This window comes from Falco rusticolus, chromosome 2, assembly GCF_015220075.1.
Source record: "Falco rusticolus isolate bFalRus1 chromosome 2, bFalRus1.pri, whole genome shotgun sequence".
Classification (NCBI taxonomy): domain Eukaryota; kingdom Metazoa; phylum Chordata; class Aves; order Falconiformes; family Falconidae; genus Falco; species Falco rusticolus.
The window spans coordinates 91,720,938-91,746,201 of NC_051188.1; the positions used below are offsets into that span (position 1 = coordinate 91,720,938).

A 25,264-nucleotide genomic window follows, 5' to 3' on the forward strand; every position below is an offset into this window, starting at 1 on the left:
ACAAAAAAATCCTTCTTTCCAAAAAAAGAAAACCCAAACCCCAACAACAGCCTCCCCCCTAACTTGTTGTATTACTACTCCACAGGAAACTGTTGTGCTGAAAGGAAGAATTAACTGGTCTTTCAACTTCAGCCTTTTTATTGTGAGAGAGGAGATCACAGAAGTGTTACCATGGGGAGAACAGCAGCTAAAGGTAAGGCCTGGTAGCTTTTATCCAAGAGGAAAGAAAATAGGAAACCTGCTACATTATCTTTTTGAAGGTGGTAGTATATTACTTGACAATTACTGTGCTGTTAGATTAAAGAAGACAGTTTATGATACGTACTGAATACAGGTAAATTTAAACTTCACATTGTTTTAGAGTAAGTATGCTAAATTTGGCTTATCCTGGAATTCTACAAGTTCAGGCAAAGAGATTTTGTCCTGTGACAGCCTTGAAGCTATTATTCTACTCTAAATTGAAGAATATGTCTAGATGTGATATTAAATAAAATGTAGTGCTTTATTCTGTAACTGCATATAATTTAGCAGGATGATAACAGAGTAGTACAGGGAATCAAATTTTATCACAGTGAATGGCATTAGCAGCTGTCTCTTCAAGATGAAATAATCCTTTTTAAAGAAATTTATCCACAAATGCACAGTGTACTACGAAGGTGTGATTTTTGCTGTGTCATGTCTGCAGAAGTTAATTGTGAGTTAAGTGCTAAAATAGTGAGACTAAAGAAGAAACAAGGGTGTTTGAGTTCGTGAAACAAAGAGAATGTGAAGAAAGACCCACTGTCTGAAACCAGGTTGCTGTTGCTTTTCAAAGCTTTCAGATGGGTAGTCCTCCCCCATAAAAGGCTGCTAACACTTTTGTACTTTTCTTGAGCTTTCCACCTTCAGCTCAAGATGCTTTATGTGCTTGTGTGCTCCCTTGGTAAATAATTGTCTTTTGCTGTAATAGATTTTCTGTAATGGCAGGAGTCATCCATTTAATTGTTGCACCCAGAGTTTATGGAGGAAGCCTATCTCCTTCTTTTGCAGGTTTTCTGCATGGCTGTTGTCTAAATATATGAAAAGAGACACCCTGTTCTGGGCAGATAAGATAAGGATCTCACTAGGGAATCACAAAAAGAAGGGAAAGGAGTCATTTCATATTCACTCTGTCTTGATATCCTCAACTATGTGGACTGAGGCTTGTGAAGGGTAGCTAAAAGGTGCTCACAACCTTGTGTGGTAGGGAGTTAAGAAGGCCCCTTCCTGAGCGATGGTAAGTCTTGGGCTTGTCTTAATAAACCTCATCTGAAAGTGAGCAACTCTGTGGCATGGAAGAGCAAATGTTCTGTCACCCAAAGGTGTTTCACGTCCATCAGGAAGAGACAAAGGTTTTCTTTGAAAAACGTGGTTTCCTGCTATTTTTTGAACACTCATCAAAGTTGAAGACATTAAGGTGGCTAAGAAATAGCTGCAAAAATATTGGAAGCACGACTGAACTGCTTTTTCCCCACATTTGACAGCAAGCAAACAGCAAATCTGAGAAGATAACACATGTGCCTCCTTATGTAGCACACCATTCTGTGGGAAAGACATGATGCTTGCCAGCACATGAACAAAGGAATTACCTTGTTTGTTGAAAGGTTAACTCTTCCCAGAAAGAAGCGTTGTGGATTTTTAAAGCATCTCGGACAAGAAGCTGGAGTTCAACATGGGAGTTTGTAAGAGGAACTGTACACTGGATTATCTGTACCAGACCTTATATTCTAAAGGTGCCTTTTCTGATTGTTGGCTTTCTTTGGTGGTGTTTGGGTTGGGTTTTTTTTTTGGCATTCACAAGTCAGTCGAGATAGCTTTTTTCCTTCCTTGTCTCCAATTTCTTGCACGATAGATGTGGTTGCCCTTGCCTGTCTTCTATTGAGTAATCTTATCAGCCAGAAGAATTCTGTAGTTACAGATGGGGTGGGAGTAATGTAAACACATGGGGTTTTGAATTGGTAAGCAGAAAGCACTGTGTTAAATACTCTAATCTTGTTTTGTATCTACAGCTTTAGTTTATGAAGTGCACTGCACAAAAATGGTTAGTTGGTGAACAATAGAATGTGCTGCTTTTGTAATTTCGGTATGTCCTGTATTCTAATCACTACCTCATGAAGCTTTGAAATAAGTATTTAGCTTGTATGTATTACAGGCTGAATATATATATTTACATAGCAAATATATAAACTCTATATACTTTTATGTATTACTGTATTTTAAAAGCTTTCTTTGAAAATGGTATCCTATTTTTTGTTCTTTTTTTTTTTTTTCAGAGAGCTGAGTAGCATGTGATTAAGTAGCATTTCATTTTTGTTCATATTCTGATAAATGATCTAAAGCATAGTGTGTTTTACGTTGGAAAGTAGACTGAAACTTGTCTCTTTCAAAATGGACTTCATGAACAGAGGAAGATAGATAATGAATTAAACTGACATTTTTTTTGTCATCATGAGCTTCAAGACTAGAACTAATAATCTCTTCTGTCTCTAACATGAAAAAAGAAAGTTCCCATTTTCAGGACCACTTTTCAGGTTTCAAGGAATAGTCATCGAATATGGCTAGGTGAAGGAGATGAAAAGAAAATACTCTTTGTACCTGCAGAAGTATTTCCCTCTTTCATAACCTCATTTTTGAGGTTTGACCAAGCTGAGGGTCATATGCTGAAGAAGTAATCAGTGATTCAATATGTCTTCCATGTCTTAATTTTGTTTTCAGTGATCTTTTGAAACTAAATTTACTAGAATTTAGAATATCAAAATTTCAAATATAGATTGGTACACATTTTTGAAAAATGCAATGTATTTAATATTTATAAAATTTGATTTTAATAAAATCTTATTTTCTTTAATGTTGCTTTTGGAAATAAACCTTACGTTCTTATTCACCCTAACAACTGACATTGGAAGAGGCACACCAGGCCAAGACATCATAGCAACTGTGAAGTATAGAGGGCAGGAAAGTTTTCTGAGGTGATAGTAGATACAGGGTATCTCATGTGAAAACAGGTTAGTACTTCTTGTTGCTAGTAGTTTTTCACCTGCTTAGACAAAACACTCCAGCTTTGTAACAGTCTTCCCAGTGTTGAAGACTGGAATGCAGAAAAGCAAGTGGACTCTTTGAAAAAAACAGTCTTGGTTTTATTCAGACTTAGTTTTGAATGCTTCTGCATGAGCTGGGTAAGTTGTACTTGAGTGTTTTGAGAGTAAATTTCTGGCCATCAAAAACAAGCAGTAGTGATGGTACTTTGAGTTCATTATATGGCTGAGGATGCCTCCACCTCAAATGAAATAGATTTTTAAAGTGCTATTGAGGAATCCATTTCTTCTCATTAATGTCATCATCTCTTCTTGTTCTCATAATTTTCTAATGGCTGATGATAAGAAAAACGTGTTTTCAAGGGTGTTCTATTTCAACATTCATGTTTGCTGTGATATTTGTGGGACAGGCACTAAACCAAACTAGTACAGGAAATAAATAATTTGGGTGGTGGCTGTCGGCGAGAACTCATCTGGTGTCCAGGCTGTGGTTTTTCATTCTTTCACCTGTTCTTGATGTCTCGTGAAAGGCTGTGATCTGGTTTGAAATCTGGCATTGTTCATGACTGTCCTTTCAAGTTTTGGGTGTTCACAGGAAACAGTTATTAGTTCTTTTCTTCAGTAAGTCTCTTATGTGGGTCTCCATTGGATTTCCTCTTCTGAAATAAGTGGATTGGGAAGTTATCTATTCTGTGAACTGTCAGCCTCATGTGTGCAATGGTCTCATGACTGTTTCAGGGAAAGCCTGACTAACTCAGCTTGTAGAACATCACAAAAGGCTCTGCTGGTGATTGCCACTGCTCAGTAGAAAACTAGCTGGATTCAGTTCAATCCTAAAGAGGCTGAAGGAGAGGTGCATGTTAACCTTGTGTCTTGTTGTTGTTACTGAGCTAGCTTTAACACTACCCCTTTCTCAGATTCCCACTGGCAGTAGTTGTGAGGACAAAGGGTGTCCGCTTGGGTGTGTTAATGCCCTACTCCTGAGTAAGTACTGGGATCAGAGCTCTGTGCGTGTCATCCAGAAGCATTTCATCGGGTCCATCTGAAGAATTTTTCTTTGGGAACCTATCAAGCAGAAAATGTTGCAAAGCAAGCTTTTTCCAAAAGAAAGAGCCTGTAACTCAAGAAAGAAGACTGTCAAGGAGTAGACATAGCATTTTTTTTCTTTTCAAAGGAACTGTGGTACTCTCCATGCCTGCTTTAGGAGATATTAATATTAACAGGTTAATATTTTTGCAGCATATTTTGAGCAGGTATGTAGCTGGAGGTATATTTTCTAGGGCTGTGGGACCTGGATTATTCCTGAAAGGTGTCTTGACTCTGAGTACACCAACAGGCTTTAATGTCCCTGACCAACCCCACCTGGGGCCTCTCCCCACCCTGCTCAAAGCAACCCAATCGATAGCTAAAGACTTAAATGTGAGTAAATCCAGGAATCAGCTATCAACATGATCTTTGGATACAAGCGAGCCAGCCCTTCACATGTAACAGTTCAGGCTAACTAGGATGACCCAAGGCATGAGCTGAGGCGTATGGCTTCCCAGAGGAGCAGCCCCATTCCCGATGCTGAGGCGTTCGCAAACCAAGAGAGTTATTCTGACACACAGAGGCTGATAACCTTTTTAAATCTGAAAATGTACTTGCATTTGGTTGCCAACTCGGTGTCATATTTTAATTGTGCTTGAGCCCATGAGCGTCAAAAGCAGGTCACCAAACCCCAGTGTATTTTAAAGACTGAAAGGAACATGTGGAACTGACTCCCTCAATTCTCTCCATTCTGGCCTCCCTGTATCCCTATGTGTTTTATTCATGCTGAAATATGACAAAAAAAGAAATATGACTGACTCCTTTCTGTATGTGTGGGGAGATGAATGACAGAGAAGATAGATTCTTCTGATTTTTTTTTTTTTTATAAATAACTGACTTGCACTGTGTTGCTTGCATTTGAATATTGAAGAATTTAAATATAGAATGGAATCTTTAACTCAGAAATACGCTTTGAGCGTGGGTTGGATTTGTTTTTTTTTCTTGTTTCTCAGTTCATAGTGGTCTAGGCAAGATTTAAAAAGATATCCAGTGATCTTCAGGATCTCAAATTGCATGTAGCTTGAGTAAAGCTGTTAAAAAATTAGGGCAGGGTTGCTCTTTGTGGAGCTAATACTACATTTTCTGCAGCTAGATTTATTCTGATAATGTAATATAAGTCGACAAAAGCTCTGCTTTTTCATGCTGTACTTCTCAATATGTTTTGAAAGAAAAATAGCGCACTGATTAAATTTATAGTACAAATACCTTTTTGACTATGCACTGAAATGAATAAAAGTCAGTATTTGGAATAAGGCATTTTGTATTGTTTGAAAGCATTCTGTGTTATGCTGGACATCGTTATGATGTGAATATTACATTTATTATGTAATGGAATCTTGTCTTTTAGATTCAAAGAATATTAAAAAAGAGAAAGATGGACAGAATCAGCAGGGAAACAACACATCTTTAAAAAGTGGTAGGTATTGCAGCTGTCAGGTTATTAGTTAAGGTATCCTAAAAGAAAAAGTGTGTATTTGGATTGCACCAAATCTTTGTACTTTGTATTTCCTGAAGCTGCTTTTTTTTTTCTTTTTCCATCTCTAGATGTTAGTAGTTATAACATTGCTTTTGTCTAACTGTTAAGAAAGTATGTTTTGGTACAGAAAATGATGGTTGAAACTGCTTGACTTGAGCCTCATACTTTTACTAGTCAAAACAAGTAGCTTTTGGGTATATAATCAAAGATGCTGTGTAAACATGATTATTTTTTTTTTAGCTCATTACTGATTTTTCTGTTCTTCTCATCATGTGTTTCCCAGTTGCATGCCTTTTCTGCTGCAATTATCTTCTCTTTCCTTAATATGTTTGCTGGCACCAAAGAAACCCAAAGTCTGAGTTTTTAGGATTGCTAACTGGACTGAATTGTCAAGGATTTTAGTTTTACTTTAAACAAATTCTGTCTTCAAATCAGTTGTGTTTATTATAATAACCTGAGGAAACTACACACTTGCCAGAAATGATCCAGCTTCTTATCAAACTTAGCCCCTACTATCCTCAACAGGTGCAACAAGGCAAGCCTATACATTGAATCGCTGGCAGTTTAGCTTTTGTGGGCTGCAGTGAGAGAGCAGCAGCAGTAAGAAGTGTCATGAGTACTGTTGACGGAAGCAGAAATCTCTTAGAGTTGTTAATTAGTTCTCAATATCACTGGGTTGCTTAAACTCTTACTCTGCTTACATTTCCATGCCCTCAGACTCCGAATAGATGGTGTGATTCAGAGCTTTTCTTGAGTAGTGACAGAGGAGTCCTTACAAATAGTGTAGTCACTGGACAAATGTGCTGAGATACTGACACCATGGCTGGGTAGTTGGGGTGATGGCTTTGCATAAAAGATACATTATCCTGTTACCGCCAGCTGTAGTACAGCTTTCAGCTGTTACATTTGCCAGACTTAGTTCTTCTGTTTCTTGGGATCCTAGCAGTCATCTTTGTTATTTTTCCTTGTTACTTTGAGACAGGAAAGGAAGTGTATTTGTGTCTTGGTTTTGCTCTTCTGCGGTGTAGGAGGAGCTCCAAGTCAAACTGGACTCAGGTAGCATGTCTGTGTTTTAAAATAATGTTGTCTGACATGACAGAGCCCCATAAGACATCCCCCACCAGCAAAGTGCTTTTCATACATAGATAACAATATTTTATGAGTCACTGGAAGACACCCCTGCCTCCTGTGGTAGAGAGCAAGGTGTTGAAAAAGCTTTGTGGAAAAGCGGGGCTAAGCAGGCAAGACTTATTCTATCATCTGTTATTCCGCTCAGGACTATGCTGTTAATCTGGTGTCTGAGCATTGAATTTACTCATGAATTCTAGTCCAGGCTCTGTCAAACACTTAGATGAGTGCCTTGCTCAAGATCATCCAAGATCTCTGATTTGTCTATAGATGAGACAGAGATTTTTATCCTGTGTTTTTGCTTGTTAGCGGCAAGGAAGAGGAGCGAGTGTCTTGATGCTGGATGAAGAAAGATGCAATACAATGCTAACAGGAAATCTCCAGAGTTTTCAGGGGGATGTGTGACAGGAAAAGTTAAAGAGAAGGGGAGATACAGAGATATGAGAACTGGTGAAAAAGGAAACTAAGGCAGAGAAAGACAGGAGGAGGAGAAAAACTCTAATTGAATGATCACAACATATAGAAGGAGGTACATGGTATAAAGCAGGGTATGAAGTACCTTACAGTTAAAGTACTATGTGTGCAAGAGTATGTAAACCAAAATTAAAAGGAAACCTCATCTCTGACCAAGAGAGACTGTGGGATAAAGACTAGAAAAGGTACATCTCTGCGTCAGAAGTCTCAGATGCATGCCAGGGGAACCTAAGGATGAGATGAGAAGACACAGGGTGCTCTGTCAGCTTTAACAGTGTTTAGGCTATGGTGATACTGTATTAAACTAACCTAAATAAACCAGAACCTTAAATTCTGCCTACCTACAAGTGACGCTTAACTCAGAGCTTAAATTTTCAATTTAAATTTTGTAAAACTTTGACTTAAATGAAGATGAGGCATTAAGTACAGTAGAAGACAGGGACCGGTTCAACAAACTGGCCTTTCATATAATCATGGGAGCAGATGGGATGCCTCCAAGGGTGCTGTGGTAGTTGACTGTTGTCACTGTGAGGCTTCTCTCATTTGGTCATAGTGATAGGGGCAGTTTCATGGTGACTGGAAAAGGACAAACTGTATGCCCAGTGTCAAGAAGGACAAGAAGCGAGCACACGGGGAATTACAGGCTGGTCTGCCTGACCTCAGTCTTCAGGAAAACTATGGAGAAAATCCTCGTGGAAGTCATTTCCAAGCAAATAAAGGACAAAGATGAGGTTAGGAACAGCTGAGATAGATTTGCTGAGTGTGAACCATGCATGACTGATTGCCTTTTGTGGTAAGTGATTCTGTAAACAAGGGCAGAGCAGTGGTTCACCTCGACTTTAGCAAGGCTTGCGGTATAGTTTCTGTAGTGTCTTTTCAGCCAGATTTGTGAGCTGTGGTTTGGATAGGTGGATGGAAATTGACTGAACTGCCAGACAGTACAAGGTCCACCTGGCAGCTGATAGCTAGTGGCGTTTCTCGGAAGTCAGCGTTTGGGCTGATGCTATTTTATGGTGTACTGGCAGACGGGGATGGTTGGACAGGAATTGCTGTCAGCTAGTTTGTGGGCAGCATCTAACTGTGAGGTGTAGCTTGTAGGCTGGAAGGCAGAGCTGCTCTTCAGATGGACACACACACACCCCCCCCCCCCGCTGGAGAAATGGGCTGGCAGGATCCCTGTAAGATTCAAAGGCAAATAGAGAGCCTCTCCCACTCCTGGGCAGACTGGAGCCCTGTTAGCAGCCCAGGAGGGAAGCTGGCTGCCTGGAAAGCACTTTTGCAGGGAAGGCCCTGGAATCCTGGCAGGCAGCAAGCTGAGTATGGGCCAGCAGTGTGCTCTTGTGGTGAAATACGTCAACTGCATACTGGGTCCTGTCAGCAAGACTGTAGGCGGCAGGCTGAGCCGGGATTTGCTGCTTTTTCGTATTTGTGAGACTGTATCTGGAGTACTGTGTTCATTTTTGAGCTCCCCAGAACAAGGAAGGCACTGCTATACTGGAGCAAACTGGCTGGCAGTCCACGAAAAAAATGAAGGAGCTGGAATGCAATATGTAAGCAGAAAACTGGTACTGAAACTAGAAAAATGATTTCTTCAGCCAAAAGAAGAGAAAGCTCATGGGAGATTGTCTTGCTATCTTCAGTTACCTGACAGGCAGCTGTAGAGGGTTCAGAGCCAGGCTTCTCTCAGAAGTGCAGTGAAAGGATGAGAAGCAGCAAACACTGGCTTGGAGCACAAGAAATTCACACTTGATGGAAGAAAAAAAAATCTTCACTTTGAGGGTGATGGAACCTTGAAGGAGCAGAAGGCTGAACTATAGACCTCCTGGGGTCCCTTTTAGCTTGAGTTACTTTGTGATTGGCAGGTCTGACAAGAAGCAATAGGGTATTTATACAACATTGCAGGCAACAAGGTTTGTTGACCCATGGGTCAACAGGTATTCCCTGTTTCTTGTATATGCTGATTTGTTCTTCACTGTGAAAATTCCTTTCTCTCTCTAGTTTATACTTCACTGGTGGGTTATAAAGTTTTGCTTGTTGCATAATGGATTTTTTTGTAAGCTGTTTAATTCAGCCTGCAGGTTTGAGTGGGAAGAGAACTGCATGTTACGTCACTTAGTGGGAGCTTATTTTCTTAAGGATTTCTATTTCTCAAAAATCACATGTTTTCAGGAGCTTTAGAATTAGAAATATATATAAAACAACTGCTTCTTTACATGTGCACATGGAGAATACAGAGAAGCTTTCTGCATAGAGATTTTTTTCAATGTGATTATCTTCCTAGACATGCATCTTACATGTTGCAAGCATACATTCATCTCCTATTTCTATGACTGCAGTAATTAAATGATAATTAGCACCATCTCTGAGAGCCTGGCTTTAATTTAATACAGCGTATCTTCACAGGTGGAGAGGTTCTAATTTAAACTTCAGGTCATTTCTGCCTGATGAAAGAGGTTTTGATACTCAGGATTTAAAGCAGGGAGCCAGGCAATGCTGTTTTCCTTTTGGCTTTATGTGCAGCTGACCGCTTGTGTTACCTTATGTGTCTTTCTAGTAAATGTTCCCTGGAAAAAAAAAGCCACTATTTTGTTTCCCTCTGGAGTCATCCCACCAAATTTACAGTCCTGTTGTAATAATTGAGATCATTTGGGAAATGCTGGTATATAGAGATAATTTTTTTGGAGAAGGTGAATGGGGTTTCTCCTGGTGAAAGCTGCTGTCTCTGAAGTATCTACATTTATATGGTCCTTAACACAGTGAGGCTGTGATTTGTGATTACAGCTTTTACGTCATGTTAGATCCGAGACAGCTGGGATGTGGCTAACGTGGGGGTTTTTTGGCTAGATTTAGTTATACTTTAATCAGAGTTTTACCTTGGTAAAATTTAAAAAACAACTTTTTTAAAAAAAACCAACCCACAACAGAAGTCAACCTGAAGTGGAAACTGCATTATTAGACTCAAAGAAGACATTTTAGAAGATCAAACTTTGCTAGCAATTAATTGTATCTAATTTTGGCAGCCTCCTTAGCCTGTCAGTGAAAAGAGCAATGGATCTTGAGGCTGCTTTCTGGAGAAAGCTCTGAAGAGTCGCTTTCCTGAGCATGCCTTCCTGAAATACAAATATATAACATATGTTTAAGTTAATTTGCCCTGCCTTTTGCAAGTAATACAAATTTGATGTAACTGTAACTGTATAAATGTGTGAATAAAATTCCCATTCCAAAATAAGTGGATTTCCAAGATACTGTATGGAAATGTCTTTGTTACCAGCCTACGTACAGTTCAGACCAGCAAATTAACAGCTTTTGTGATTATACTGACTTGTTACATAGCTAACAACCCCATGGCCTCTGCAGTGCCAAGGACAAATCACTCGTACACTTTTGAGTCTGTTAAGCCAAAAAAAGAGGATCTCAGCAGGCCAAGGGAGTAGTTCCCTTCTGCTTGAGGCACTATGTATTTTCAACTCAGTGCTCTGCTAATGCAGGCAGACTGGGTTCGAGCCACCGCGCATCCTTCAGAGAAGCAGTGTGCGAGTGCTGGAAAATGCTGCCATTTTCTGGTTGTTTCTTTGCTTCTCTCTCCTGTACCCAGTGGCGTTTTGGAAAATTACTGATATGCCTGGTGTGGTCCCTCCATTGTCACGGAGGATCTTGCGACAGGCTGTGTGAGTGGTCATTGCTGGGCCACTGGGTGGCATCGCTGCATCATTTTGGGGTTCATGGATGTTTTACTGTTCAGGAACATCAGCAAGATGCCAGCTGTCCAAACAAGAAAAATAAGCAAAAGAGCTCACTTAGATAATTTAGGAACAAAAACATGAGCTGCTCCGTTGTAGTTTTTCTCTTGTGCTTCATATTAATGTAAGTAATGCTTGCTTATATCTTTGACGTTAGTACTTCATACTGTTCCATTCATGCAAAACTGATAACACCGATTAACTTAAATGCAGATTACACTCACCCATGCACATAAACAATGACAATATTAACACTGGAAAAAATACCATGATTCTGTTGCTGAACATTGCAATAATATTTACTGGACCAAAAGAAACCTTTACCAGACTTTAGATGAAAAGAGGCAAAGATGCAGTTGGAAGGCTGTGCTAATCCTTTTGCTTTCTAGTGGACTGGGGTAGTATATATAGAAATAAATACATTTCAACAGAATCTACATGTCCATGTTTTTCAACATATATCATCTCAGTATTCCTATCAGGTTATCCTATCAGTCCTGCTGTTAGGGGATCTAATACAGAAAGGGTAACATGATTTGTACGAGGATGCTTGGAACGTCCTTATGCAGAGAATTGAATCTAGGTACCCTGACGTTTATCTTTGTATGTGGACAACAACAAAAACCCCACAAAAAAATAATCTGGAAGGTTTATATTGATTTTGCCTGTTGTGTGATTGCACCTATGAATTAACGGTGCTCTTAAAATTCTTTCAAGGGTTGAATGTTTTTCAAAGGTGGGGGGTTTTCCATTTGAGAGTAATCCTGTTCTTGAAAAAAAAAGATTATTCTATAAGATAGTTGGGGTTTTCTGTCCCTTTCTTTCCCTAACTCCCCTTTTAACTTAAGTTGCCTTTAAAAATGGTCTGTGTGGTCTTTTTTTTTTTTTTTTTTTCCTTATGTCTTCCAGAACAGTTTAATTGGGATGATTATCTGAAAGAAACTGAATCAGTGGCTGCTCCTCTACATTGTTTCAGACAGGTATGCCTGATACTATTTTGCAAGTGTGTGTACGTGTGTGTTACAGGGTGATCCTAGAGCAATTTTTATGTTCAGACTGATTGCAAACTTCCCATTTGACTTCTTTTGATCTGGAGTTATCAGTAGCTTACAGTTTTGGCAGATGCTAGCTGCTGAAGTTTTTCATACTTGGTGTCCGCCTCAAGCCAAACTTTGAGGGTTTCATTAAAATTGTAGCTTTGGACTCTGTTTTCTTTTTAAAAAAAGACTAGTTAATGAAAACCGCTAGGCTTATCAGAGTTCAAAAGTATTTTCTACTTTTTCCAGTAATCTTAGAGGTACCATAGTTTTAGTGAAAATTAATTTGGCTGATCATCAGAGGAGCCTTTCTCCTGCCCCATTTTTGAAAGAGTCCTTTCAGTTCTGGCTAGCTACAAGATGTATGTGGGTGTGTAGTGGAGTTTATTCACCACTTTTCTGGATCTCTCAAATACGTTTTAATTTTGTCTCTTTCTGAGCACAGTGCTTTTTTCAAAGGAGTAACAGATACTGAAGTTAAAAAAAATAAATCAAGAGGAATATATGGGAATACAAAGGAAATACTGGATTTATAATGAAGGGTGTTTAATGTACTATTTTCATATTCTATGCTGTGCCCTACAAGTTTGGTTTCCCTGCCCTCCCCGCAATGGTTTGGTATGTAGTTGCAGGTGCAGTTTAAATCTACCATCTTGTGTGAGCTAATGACCTCCGGTTATTCGGCTCTCTGGAGACTGAGTCGACCTCTGCAGGCATCTTTTTCACTATTGAAGGAGCTGGGGCCACTGTTTTTCCAATCTGAGGAGCATCTTAGCTGCGTAAAGTTAAATAGGATGAGTTTTGGTCTGTATGCCTTCACTGTGTTAGGAAAATAGATGCTGAAGGAATTGGATAGTTCAGGTTGATAGAACTGTAATAGGTGTGACAAGCGGTGCATGTCTAGTTTAGTGGATTGGACGTGTTCAGAAAGGTATCTTCTAGGGTTCATTGGTAGTCTGATGATATTGTAAATCTTACTGGCCTCCATTGGCGACCAAACAAAAAGCAACGCAAATGGAATAGTCTCAGGAGAGGAACCATCACTCAGTGAATCTGTAGTTGTTGCAGGAATGGAGAACAGGGAGAGAGAAATGCAGGTGGGAGCATTTCCTTGTAGTAGATCTTGAATCTCAGCTTGCTGTTTGCAGATGAGGAAGGTCAAAGAGCCCCTCACGTGCTGCTTTTGATGAGAGATGGCTAAGAATAGTAGTGCCCAAAGCTCTGTTTGAGTGCAGCTTCAGAAATTAATTCTACAGCGCGTGTTTTTCACAGTGGATAGCAGCTCAAGGCAGAGACCTCAAACTCTGCTTGGGTAGGGGCAGAGGGCAGTAGTGTACCCCTGGATCATTCTGAGGTCAATGCCATACTCGCAGACCATAGACCACCATGACCAGAGTGTGTATGTTCCTGAGAGATGTAGCTACTGCAGAAAGCTGCTCAGAAGCCTTTCTTTGTGCCTTTCTTGCACCTTCCTTTTCTCTACTACTGCTCAAGAGGTCCAAACTGGGCAACTGAGTAACACCTTAAATAAAGATGCTTAAGTGACATGCATTGACTGGAGCTAGATAAAATCAAGTGACCTGGATTGCTTAAGAAGTGTGTGGTTTGGAAGGAAAAGCTTTAATTTTTGTGCATAGAAAATTTCAAAACAATTTACATATGCAGACTTTCAGTTTTTCTAAGAGTTGACCTTTAAGTAGAAAGTGATATGCAAAGTTAATTAGTGTAGAGCTAGCTCCTCTCACTACACAGTGTTTGCAGATTTTAGAAACTAAAGTGCTTGAGATTTCTGTAGGACTAATTTGACTTTTATTGGGTTACACATGAATTCTACATGTCATTATCACTCTGTGTAATGCAAAGAAATATACTGCTGTGGCCAGCCAGAAAACAAATAGCAGAGAGAAGCTTAATTTGACAATTATATCCAGAATTTGTGACCTGTGGGAATTCTACAAAGTTTTAATTTTGTAGTAATTAAAAATGACTGAGGGAGCCATAAATTAAAGTCTCTACCATAAATTAAGATACAAGCACAGACAGCTAATGGAAATTGATTAAAGTATTTATCTTAATTTAGAAGGTATTTTATCTGTTGCTCTAAGTTGTTTTTAATTACTACTTACAATTTTGGTGCATTCCACGTCCCTTTCTCTCACCCTGAAAGTTTTTTCAAGCAGTTGAAAATTTTAAATTAAAAAACTCGGTCCCTTGTGGTTTGAACAGAGCTTAAAACACTGAGTGGATTTTGTTATTTTGCTGAAAGGATGGACAGGCATGGGGGAGTTACCTTTTGAGTAGAATGCCTTGAGTTATTGTTATTTAAACAAGCTCACCTTTTCTACAAACAAACAAACTCCCCAGTTTCTCAGTTTCAGTTGCTTTTCATGGTTGTAGAAAATAACAGGTTGACAAGCAATATTCTGAAATTGAATTGCCCTTTAAATTTAATATGCTTAGGCTCCCCTTTCAGACAGCCTGCTGTCTAAATGCAGCATTGGCAGATGCTACACTCAGTGTTCACTGAATATTACTCTCCTCTGTTTTTGGGCTTGGGCTCCTCCAGGGCTACTGCTATTGATCTAGGGTGTGTTGTAAGTAGTGCACCTGCACACCACAGCAAATAGAGCAAGATGTATTTAAAAAAATTAAATGTGGTGGAGACAAACTAACACTTATTACGGTAGCAGATTTCTTCAGCCTTTTTCTGTGTACCCAGACAAATAAGCCCACCCTTGTCTACTTACTATGGGATCCCCACCTGACCTGGTCAGGCAGGCAGGAGAAGGAACATGTGAATCTTGTGAGCATGAATGCCCATGGTTTTGGTTTTTCTACCTGCCTCCCATATTAGGATTCAGATTGTATTAGTCTGTGTGGGATAGCTACGGGGTTTAAGTGTCAGGAAGAAGGCTGCCTACAATTCTTGGCATCTGTGTTCAAGAGCAGCTTTGTTCTGGAAGAGCTGCAGAAAAGGGCTTCTGAGTTTGGTTTGTTTGTTTGTTTTTGTTTTTTTTGTGTGAGTTGGTTTGGAGGCTTTTTTCAGTTGACTGGCATGTTTCCGGATGTCCTTGTTTTCCATTCACTTCAAGTATTAATCGCTGCTTCCCCATCTTTATGTTCATATCTTCATCCAGATTCCCTTGTTACCCTTCTTAGCGTAAGTCTTGTTTTAGAAATCAGTCATGTTTATTCAGTAGGAACATCAAGTATCTGAAACGGTAGCTGTTGGCTGGCTTTTCTGACTTGCTGCTAAACATTAAACACGTGCTGGTGAACACAAGTTCAAAGGCTTCTTTATATTTACCATTTGTATATGTTTGGATGAATGAAAGCTGTATATTGAACTGGCTGGTAAATTTATCTGTACTAATTTTACCTTTTATTGTAGTCTAGAATTCCACCTACAAACGATTTCAAAGTTGGTATGAAACTGGAAGCCCATGATCCTCGCAATGTTACCTCGGTTTGTATAGCTACGGTAATTGGAATCACCGGTGCCAGGCTAAGGTTGCGGCTGGATGGAAGTGACAACAAAAATGATTTTTGGAGGCTTGTGGATTCCTCAGACATACAGCCCATTGGGACCTGCGAAAAGAAAGGGGGCATGCTCCAGCCTCCACTTGGTAAGAAACAAAACTTCTGAACTAATGTGCGTGGAGTACTGCTTTGACAAGTTGATTTTACCTTTTTGTCTTGGTGAAACATTTCACCAAACTATTATTTAATTGAAAAAGATGTAAGCAAACTGATTCAGGCTAATTGCATTGTGGCTTTTTCTTCTTTTTGGATTCTTCTGACATAAGAATGAGCAGAATAATTAGTTTGAGTTGTGTTTGGGGTTTTTAAAGTAGTCCCTTAACATTAAATGGGAGTGTCTGACAGCTTTGTTGACGATGAGATACACTGTCGTGCACATTTTATAAATGTTCCCTCATACACGCCCTGTCTTTGGAGTGTGTACAGATACCATGTTTTCTTGCTTGATGCTGTGTGTGCTCCTTTGAGTAGACCTTGGTAAGAGCTGGGGAAAGCTGACCTGCCTGGTTCCTCTTTGGTGACTGGGAGAGCAGCTCAGTAGAAGGTGCTCGCTGTTAGCCAACCTGTGCAGCCCTCGGCGGAAGGTGCAGCAGTTCAGGACAGCCTGAATGATTTCTTGGGCACTGGGCAAATGGGTTGAGGTCTGGGAAAGGCAGGATAGGGTGTGTTAGTGGTGATATTGCAGCCTTCTGCTCTAAGATAGGAGAAACAGCATTCCAGAGCTGTAGGAAACTACAAGCTTATATTGTGTGTGATTCTCATTTCCTCAAAGGAACACATGTTGGGGAACATCTGCTCAGTTTTTCATGACTAGTGTGTGAGCACAAGTAATGCTCGTGAACAAGGTGTAGCTTTCCTATGCTTAGAAATAGTACACAGAATTTCTTTTGCCTTCTGTGAGCAATATGGGTGACAACATCACGTGTCTTCCGAAACTGAGATATAATGCATGGGCTTAGTCTTACTGAGGAAGTTTATTAAACGGGGAACCGTACAAACAGTTCCTTGCTATACAAGGAATAGTCAGAGGTAACTCTGACTGACTGCTAGGGATAATGAAGTGTGGTATCACCTTGCTGTGATTGTCCTGTATATTTAGATCTGCATTTTTGTACCAGGGATTTTTACAAGGGCATGTAGTGATAGGACAAGGGGTAATGTCTTTAAGCAGAAAGAGGGTAGATTTAGGTTGGGTATTGGGAAGAAATTCTTCACAGTGAGGGTGGTCAGGCACTGGAACAGGCTGCCCAGAGAAGCTGTGGATGCCCCATCCCTGAAAGCGTTCAAGGCCAGGCTGGACGGGGCTTTGAGCAACCTGGTCTAGTGGAAGGTGTCCCTGCCCAGGGCAGGGGGGGTTGGAACTAATGATCCTTAAGGTCCCTTCCAACCCAAACCATTCTATGATTCTGTGATATTTGTTGTAGGGAAACTTCTAGGTGTGGAAATCTTTAAAGAAACACAGTTTTCACATTAGTCTGAAAATAGGTCTGCTTTTAAAAAGGAGGAAAAAAATGATAAAAATCTATCTTAAAACCTCCACAGCAGCAACACCCCCTCCCCTGTTTCCTGTTATCTTCTGTAATTTTTAGAAGACGCAAGAAATAATGTTCTTAATATAAAAAACAAACTGTAAGCAGAACTGGTTACTGCTAGTTTCCCATTGTATCGTTATGAACCTGCTTCTGGTTTGGGGTTATCAGTAACTTACAGATTTCTCATTAGAGGTTTGGTGAACATAGGTATGCTTTCTCTTAGTAGCATCTGAAAAAACTTGTCATTCCAATTTGTTAACCACTTTCAGTTCTTCTGTTTGAAAGATGAAGTGAAAAGTATCACTTCACTACAGCATGAAACCTGATTTGCTTGTAGAGAGGCAGACAGACACAGGAGCAATTGATGTAACTGTTAAGGCACTTCACATAGATTATAAGGGTAGATTCTTTTGTGCTGTTGTGCTGCTTTAGAAACACAAGGAAAGCTGTGCAACCAGGGTGCCAGTCTAGAAGAATATTATTTGGGATAGATAGATGTGGTTTGAGCCCAGAAGGGCTTTTTTCATTCTTTCCTGTGGATATATAGAGGTTTTGAATGAAAGCACTGGATAGTCTTGACCTGGGGGGAAAAGATTCTGATTTTTATTTTTTTTTTTTAAGTTACTCAGTTTAACCTCTCTGAAGTTCTTGGTATAACCTTGTAAAATGAATGCAGTGATACCAGTATGCAAGAGGGTTGTAACAGAGAAGAGTATACCTGTTCCTTCAGCGGCACCTTCATCAATGTTAAATATATGGCTTCAGTTCAGGAGCTTAATGCTTTTTTAAAAGGTGTTTCTAAACCAGTCTGAATAAAACAGCTCTGGTTATGTATAATGGGGGCAGTTGATGCATTAAGAAGATAAACTTTCCATGATTGTCAGTAAAGGTTGATGCCTTCTTCTTTGGGTACTGTTTCTTACTCCTATTTGTTCAGGCTGCTTGTAGTGCAGCACCTAAAGCTGTTTCCCTGCACCCCAGCATGTAAGTTTACCTGCCCTCAGAACAATTGCTGGTTATTCAGAAAAGAATGTGAGTGCCATTATTTTGTCCTTCCAGCCCTAGATTTTTCTAGAGATAGGCTAAGTTCCAGCAATCAAACGTTCTGGCATACCTAGATAAATTTTTGAAAAAGCCTTTTTGGCAGTTTTACAGCATCCTGTTCCTGGGCAAAGCTGGGAGCTAATTGGGTGTATAATTACCTCCTGTTAGACATTTAAGCAACTGATTTTTAATTTTTTTTTTCTGAGTAGTAGGGAACCTTCTGGATACTAATGTTCCGCTTCTATCATAATAACAAGCTAAAATAGTCCCTCCTACCTGATTTTTACATAGGTTTAATTATGCATGTTGCATAAGGGTTTTGAGAAAGTGATTAATGTAGCAACGGGTTCCTGTTTCAGCCTCTGTTTTTCATAGGTGAGCTTCTCTGTTGTTGAGAGCTTAATGTTCTCAACAAATTCTGTTGAAGATAACATTTTCTCTGGCTTTACCAGAACAACTTAAAGGCCAAATGAAGTTAATAGAAACTGTTGTTTAGTTGTCATTTCTTTGTTTTGCGTATATGTCTCTTCTGGGCTGGCTGGTTAGGAATATTGTGTTTCAGTAACCACATGTGTTTAGGTTGTGTAAAGACTGGTGTCAGACCAGGACTGATAATCAATGAGCTCAGCAGTCCTCAGATTGACACCATTTATCAAATAGGAGCTTTGTATTCATTTAGGTGTTGCATAGATACTTAAAACCTGAAAACTGTTTATTCAACTGAAGATAGCTTAAAGCTACTAATAAAGAACCATTATAGCATATAATCCAATCTTAGATAACTTAATGATTAAAAGGATCAAGAATTGCAGATATGTTGCACCTTTCTAGTTACATTTTTTGAGTTGAATTGTTGAGGCTCAGTTATGAGAGAACTCATCAGTTCCTGGCAGATTCTGGTACTATTTGCTTTGTGGAAAAATTTCCAATTTGCTGTATTATGTCTGTTTTTCTGTAGAACTGTGCCAGACATATAACTACTAAAGACACAGAAAAAATGTCCACTATGTCTGTTATCTTACTCATTACTTTGAAACATCCATCTGGAAAGCACAGAAAGCAAAATGAGAGGTTTTTTTTTTTTTTTTTTAATTTAACTGGAAAGTAGTTGATCGTAAGGGAAGATTATCTGGAACGAGAATGTTTTCAGCCAAACCTTTGTTCTGCTTGAATAGGGTAGTTCATCTAAACAAATTTGATTATCATTTGTGCTTTTTATTCACTTGTTAATGAAGAATATTAAAGTGGAAACATTTTCCTGTTTATGTTTTTGAATATGATACATGCATTTATTAAAATAATTGTATTTTTGTTTTTCCCTCATATATGTTCCTTGGTTTGTAAGGCTATTTATTTTTTTGTTTTATTTGATGTGGAAGGGAGAAGAAATGATTTTCTTTTGTCTGTGGTCTGGTGAAAGAATTAAAAGTGTCTTGAAAATAAAAAGGTATCTTCTCAATAAATGAGAGGAGCTGGAGTGGAGGACGTTATTTTAGAATGAGAGCAAAAAACAGACATGAAAAGTAAGCCAGATGCTTGTGCTGGGCAAGTTTCACTGGACCAGAGATCATGTGGGACAACCTTATGATCTCCAGTACTAGAACTGGCGTGTCATTAAGTCCTAGATGTTTATCTGTAATATCACAAATTATGGTGAGTGATTCTGCAGGCAAATCACTCAGAATGGAAATGCATCGAATAGCTTTCTGCACTGGCAGCAACCCTGTTTCTTCCTTCTTGGCTACTTTCATTTTGGCCCAGTCCAAAATAGAAGGAATGAGGTGTTAGTAAAATAGACTTTATATCCTCCTATTTTATTTTACATATTGAAAGTAGAGCTATTTGTTTGTTTGTTACTCAGGGTTCCAGATGAATGCATCTTCTTGGCCAATGTTTCTCTTAAGAACTCTCAATGGAGCTGAAATGGCACCTGCAGCATTCTTTAAGAAGGTAAGAAGAAAGGGACTGCTAGTAAACAAGTTTTGATCAATTGGTCCATAGCTACATTTTTTAATGAGGATTCCAAGATGTTACTCTGTTGTCTGCAGCACGGGAAGGCAAGACTATTATTTGAAATTACTTTGAACTGGATTGGCAAGCTACAAAGCTGGACAGGAAGTGATCTGCTTCTACTCCATTGAGATAGGCATCTCTTTTCCTGAGCTGAGACTTCAAAGTATGGTGTATTATTTAGAAAAATCGTGTTAGCTCATTTTTTGTGTCTTGTAGATTTAAGATACTACGTATATCGTATTTCTTAATAGCACCATATTAATGTGATTGCGCACAGGAGTAAAAAAAAAATTAATGGGGAATAAGAGTCATTGGAATACAGTGGTGCTTCTATTAAATGTTTTCATTGGGCACATAGTCATAATTTAAATGTAGTGAGAAAGTAGTTGAAAACAGCAGAAAAAGCTCTTCAGTTTTTTAAACATGTCTCTTCAGTAAGTTAGTGTAAAACATGGAAAATTATACAAAACTAACAGTAATATTAAAATGACTAGTTGATTCATTTTTTTGTCGAGGTGGTAAAACCCTGCTGTCACATTGAGTGACTTCATTTTTGATACTGAGAGTGACACTGACAAGTATGTCAGCAAATCAAACACTTGGGTTCAGACCTGCAATTACATTGCTTGCGTGTTAACTTTATATAATTATATACTTTCTTTTTATGTAAGATTATATAAATTTCCTGAGGCGTGATGAGCCTCGCTTCCCAGTGCTAGCCTACCAGCATGTTTGAGGTGGCTTTTGGGTAATGAGGCTCCTGAGGCTGAGGTGGTAATTCACGTTCCATCAGGTCACAACTCCTGCTGTGGGGGTACACTTATGCTGGTCACATTGACTTGATTTTTGTTTTTCTTTTGTCCACTTGGAATTGGTCTCAGGCCAACTGAGTTAACAGAGGCCTGTAAATAATGTCCAATGCTAATGAATTTTTCATGGATTAATTGAGAGGTGAAGCTTTTACCAGGCAGTTATCAGTCCCCAGAAATATCCATTCCCTGCAAACCTTCTCTTCTTTATTAGCATGTAATAATTTCATTTTAGTGTCTTTGCTGTCTTGCTGCTCCGACATAATGTATGGGGTGCAACCTACTGCTTATGTAAATACTTCTAGCAGGGTCTTTCTGTCATGGAGAATTTTGCTAATTATCCCAGCTGTGTTTTTGGGAACAGAATCTGGATTTTTTATAGCACAGAAGAGCAAAACCAAATTTGAAATATGAGTAGGTGTCCTTGAATGTCTACTATAACTTTTTGAGAGTAGTGGGTGTAAGAAGTAAGGATTTGAAGATAAATAGAGGTTTGTTTTTTTATTTTTAAGAGGCCATAGAAATACAAATATTCTACTACTCTTTACTTTTGTAGGAACCACCAAAACCTGTGCCAAACTGCTTTAAAGTTGGAATGAAACTTGAAGCTATAGATAGAAAAAACCCATACTTGATTTGCCCAGCAACCATTGGAGATGTTAAAGGAGATGAAGTTTTTGTTACATTTGATGGCTGGAGAGGAGCATTTGACTATTGGTGCAGATGTGATTCTCGAGATATTTTCCCCGTTGGATGGTGTAGCTTGACAGGAGATGCATTACAACCACCAGGGAACAATGGTAAGAGGACTAATAATATTGCTTAATTATTTCCCCCTCAATTACAGCAGAATTGTAAAAACCAGCTGGCTGTATGCAGATAAGACTGAAGATTTGATTTGTGAGTAGCTGATGAGGATGAAATGTTGTTAAATTTTCTTTATGAAGTTTAAAGCTAATAGGGTAGTTTTTGGGAAACAATTTTGTTCATAGTAACTCTGAGAACATGTTTGATTTAATACTGTTAGGAGGGCTTTTGATAATCTTTATTTTTTGTGTGCTTATGAAGAATCTGGGACTCAAACAAGATTTTGCTGTTTGTATTCTAGTTAGTTAACTGCTGCTGTTTAATGATACTAATATATTGGCTCCAGCAGCACTTTAAGAACGTAGTCTTTGCCTCTGTGATGATTGCAAGTTTAAACTATATATTTAGTGTTTCTTCCTTCATACTCAAAAAATTCTGTCTTGAAGCTGCCTATTCTGAATGCGTTATCATCCTCATGCCTTTAAGGAGGTTTGTACATAGAGTTACAGAGCCCCTTTAACTAATGGCCACTGTGCTTTATAATACACAGCTATCTACCTTAGGAAGAAGGGAAATGGCATAAAGAAGGGTATCCCTGAATGCAACCCCTCTGCTACTCTAGGGACCTCTTGTCATGTTTCTGTACTATAAGGCATTTTTTCTCTCAAGCTGTTTGAGTTCTTCCATTCCTTTCAAATTTGACAGAAAGAGAGGTTTTTAAAAAGGGGTACCATATTTTAGTTAATTACTTTAATATCGTGGACCAGAATAATTGTTCTTATGGTGAGCATTTTCACAGCTGGTGTTAGGTGAGCAAGGAACTAGCAGACCAGTATCACAGAACTCTCACTGGAACTACTAAATGAACAGAAGCAAGAAGGCAAGAAATCAGTCATGTTTACTGCCCTCTCCATCCCCATTGTTTTTCTCAATCTCTTGCCAGCAGGTCGAGAACCATATGGAAAATCTAAATGAAATTGAGTTAAGTGTACCTCTGCATCTTTGCCCTCATCTGCCTGTCTGTATTTACTGTCTACAGTTACTGCCAGTGGTCATAGTACCTGTAATGTAGTTTAGTCTGTTTTGGTGGATTTTAGCAAGGGAGCAACTCTGCGTGTAGCTGTACTGGCAGATCCGGGATGACCTGCCAGTACAAACCTGCAGGGGGAAGGCAGGTGAGGGCAATCTGCATTTGATCAGAAGGCATCTAATAGGTACCAAGCTGACCTCAGTCTTAATGTTTCTGTGCTCCCAACCTGGAAACTGTCTCAGCTTCTTCAGAAGGTTGACCTTGTCTCGAGAAATCATGATGAGATGTGTTATTATGGTAAGTTAATTACATTAATTGTGGTGAAATAAAATGGCTTTGTACAAAAGAGATTGTCTAAATAAGTGGCGTAAAATTAAAATTTTAGAAGATATTTTTGTGACAGTTTAGGTGGCTGAGTCCAATTGCATCTTCTGGAAAGATGTATTATTAAATTGTTTAGTCTACTCCAGTTTTCCAGCTGGAAAACCAGCAATATTTTGAGATAATACATACAGAATTTTTCTTGCCTGATTAGGGCTTGATAGAGATCAAAGAGTTGTTTAACAATTAGTTAGTAAAGTTGATTACATATTCCAGTTGTTCAGGTAATAAAACAATATTCTTGCCTATGTTCAAATTTGCTGAATACTTGAAATACCTTCCCAGGTACTTTTATGGATTCCATTGCTTTGTTATGCAAAACAATAATGCTAGGCATTAATAAAACTTGAAGCAAGGGTCTTACAGACTTGTAGTCAAAACTGAGAATTTTGGACGTGTGGTAGAAACAGAGTGCAGAGAGGTGCAGACTGGGGGTTTTGTTGTTTTTAAATCTACAAGTGAGCCCAAAGTTAACTGCAGTTTTATTAAAATTGCATATGCTCCTTCTTCCCCTGTTCAGAGCATGAAGAATTTGTTCTTCGAATTTTGCTTCATGTGCTTATTTTTTGTGGTGTTTGTGCATGTCATACACATACAAGTCAAATTGACATAGCTAGATGAAATATTTTTTGCTCTCAGGTTATGTTTTTCACTGTTACTTTATAGCTTTTGAGCCATTAAAGCACTGTAATGATAGTCCTTTATTAAGATGTAAAGTGTAATCAAGTCATTTCAATTCAGAAATATGATGATGTTGTCAGGATTCTTCATTAAGTCACATTAACATTGACTACTCCTGTTAAGGAAGAAATGTATGACAGATACTGTGTTGTAGGGATTCGCTTGAAATATTACAGTATTATTCTGGCCTGGACTTTTTTTCCTGTAGGTTAATTTAGTATTTGTGCCTTGAATTTCTGCAATAGAAAGTGAAAATAATTGACTGAGTGTGGCTTAAATTTCAGAGTGAATCTAATGAGAAGTATTCTTGATTCTTCTAACTACCTCTCCTGAAAGCATTTAAATGTGTTTAATCATTAGTTAAAGGACTGGGGTGGGGGGGAACACACTCCCTCAGATTTTAGGGAACAAGCAAAACCAATATCCTGCAATCCAAGTATGAAAATGATAAAGGATGCTTTAAATTTCATCCATACCTAGGACAACAATTCCCTGCCTTGAGACTTATATTTTGGGGTCTGATTTAACCTTTTGAAAGAGACATGAAATGCAGTAAGGGAGAGAAGATGGCAGGCAAGATTTTATTTCAGCAGTTTACTATCTTAGCAGTTTAGGATGCCTGGAGAGAATGTAGGACCTCTGTCATGGAATGTTTTTAAGAACAGTTTAAACACAGGCTTCTTAGATGTGGATGAATGTATTCAGACCAGATTATGTGGAATGTTTAGTCTTTATAGCCTTTCCTTCTGTAACTCACTATCTGTCTAACTGCTTTAGACACATAAGGTCAGGAACTAAGATGCAATTAATAGCAGATAAAATGGAGAGGATAGGTGAAAAGTTCTTTCGGAGAAACTGTTTTTAGCATTCTTAATTTTCATGTTGATGTTTTGTCTCTGGTCCTTATTAGATGGTGTGACTTAAGTGGACCTGGCTGGGTGTCAGGGTATGTGTACAGTGGTGTGCGATATAGTGTTCAGTTAGCTAATATTGTAGCTCATTTTCTTAGAAATACTCTGATAGAAGTAATTTATGTTAGGTATGGTTTGACAACAGTGCTTGATGTTGGCTTGGCCTTCTGGCCCAAGGTTAATATTCTGTGTCTTTTGGTCATAGAACCATAGAACACTTGGAGAAGGAAGCTGTTATCATCACGTTCCAGGAACCTCCTGGATTGCTTATGCCCTGCTATGCTGTCCCTCCAACAGATACCGGGGTGGTTGAAGTACCCCATGAGGACCAAGGCATGTGAATGTGAGACTGCTCCTGTCTTGTCTATAGTGGGCCTCATCTGCCCGGTCTTCCAGGTTGGGTGGCCTATAGCAGACTCCCAGTATAATGTCACCTGTCCCTGCCCTTGCTTTGATACTGACCCGTAAGCTCTCAGTTGGCTCCTCAGTCACTTAAGTGCTTTTAGAGATTACTTGTCACT

At 38.9% G+C, this 25,264-nt stretch overlaps 1 protein-coding gene across 5 annotated transcripts in view; it reads left to right on the forward strand.

The window, feature by feature from the left end:
* Positions 1–25,264, forward strand: part of SCML2 (Scm polycomb group protein like 2) — a 71,360-nt gene that overhangs the window by 13,409 nt on the left and 32,687 nt on the right. For 2 of the 5 annotated variants that reach the window (XM_037377262.1, XM_037377261.1), the window contains 6 exons: positions 86–193; positions 5,488–5,556; positions 11,868–11,938; positions 15,387–15,621; positions 19,973–20,061; positions 21,490–21,733. In XM_037377262.1, the coding sequence (XP_037233159.1) occupies positions 172–193; positions 5,488–5,556; positions 11,868–11,938; positions 15,387–15,621; positions 19,973–20,061; positions 21,490–21,733 (730 nt within the window). In that variant the 5' untranslated portion in view covers positions 86–171. Of the gene's footprint in view, positions 1–85; positions 194–1,502; positions 1,752–5,487; positions 5,557–11,867; positions 11,939–15,386; positions 15,622–19,972; positions 20,062–21,489; positions 21,734–25,264 lie in introns of all 5 variants that reach the window. The other 3 variants (XM_037377259.1, XM_037377260.1, XM_037377263.1) reach the window with 3 other exon arrangements.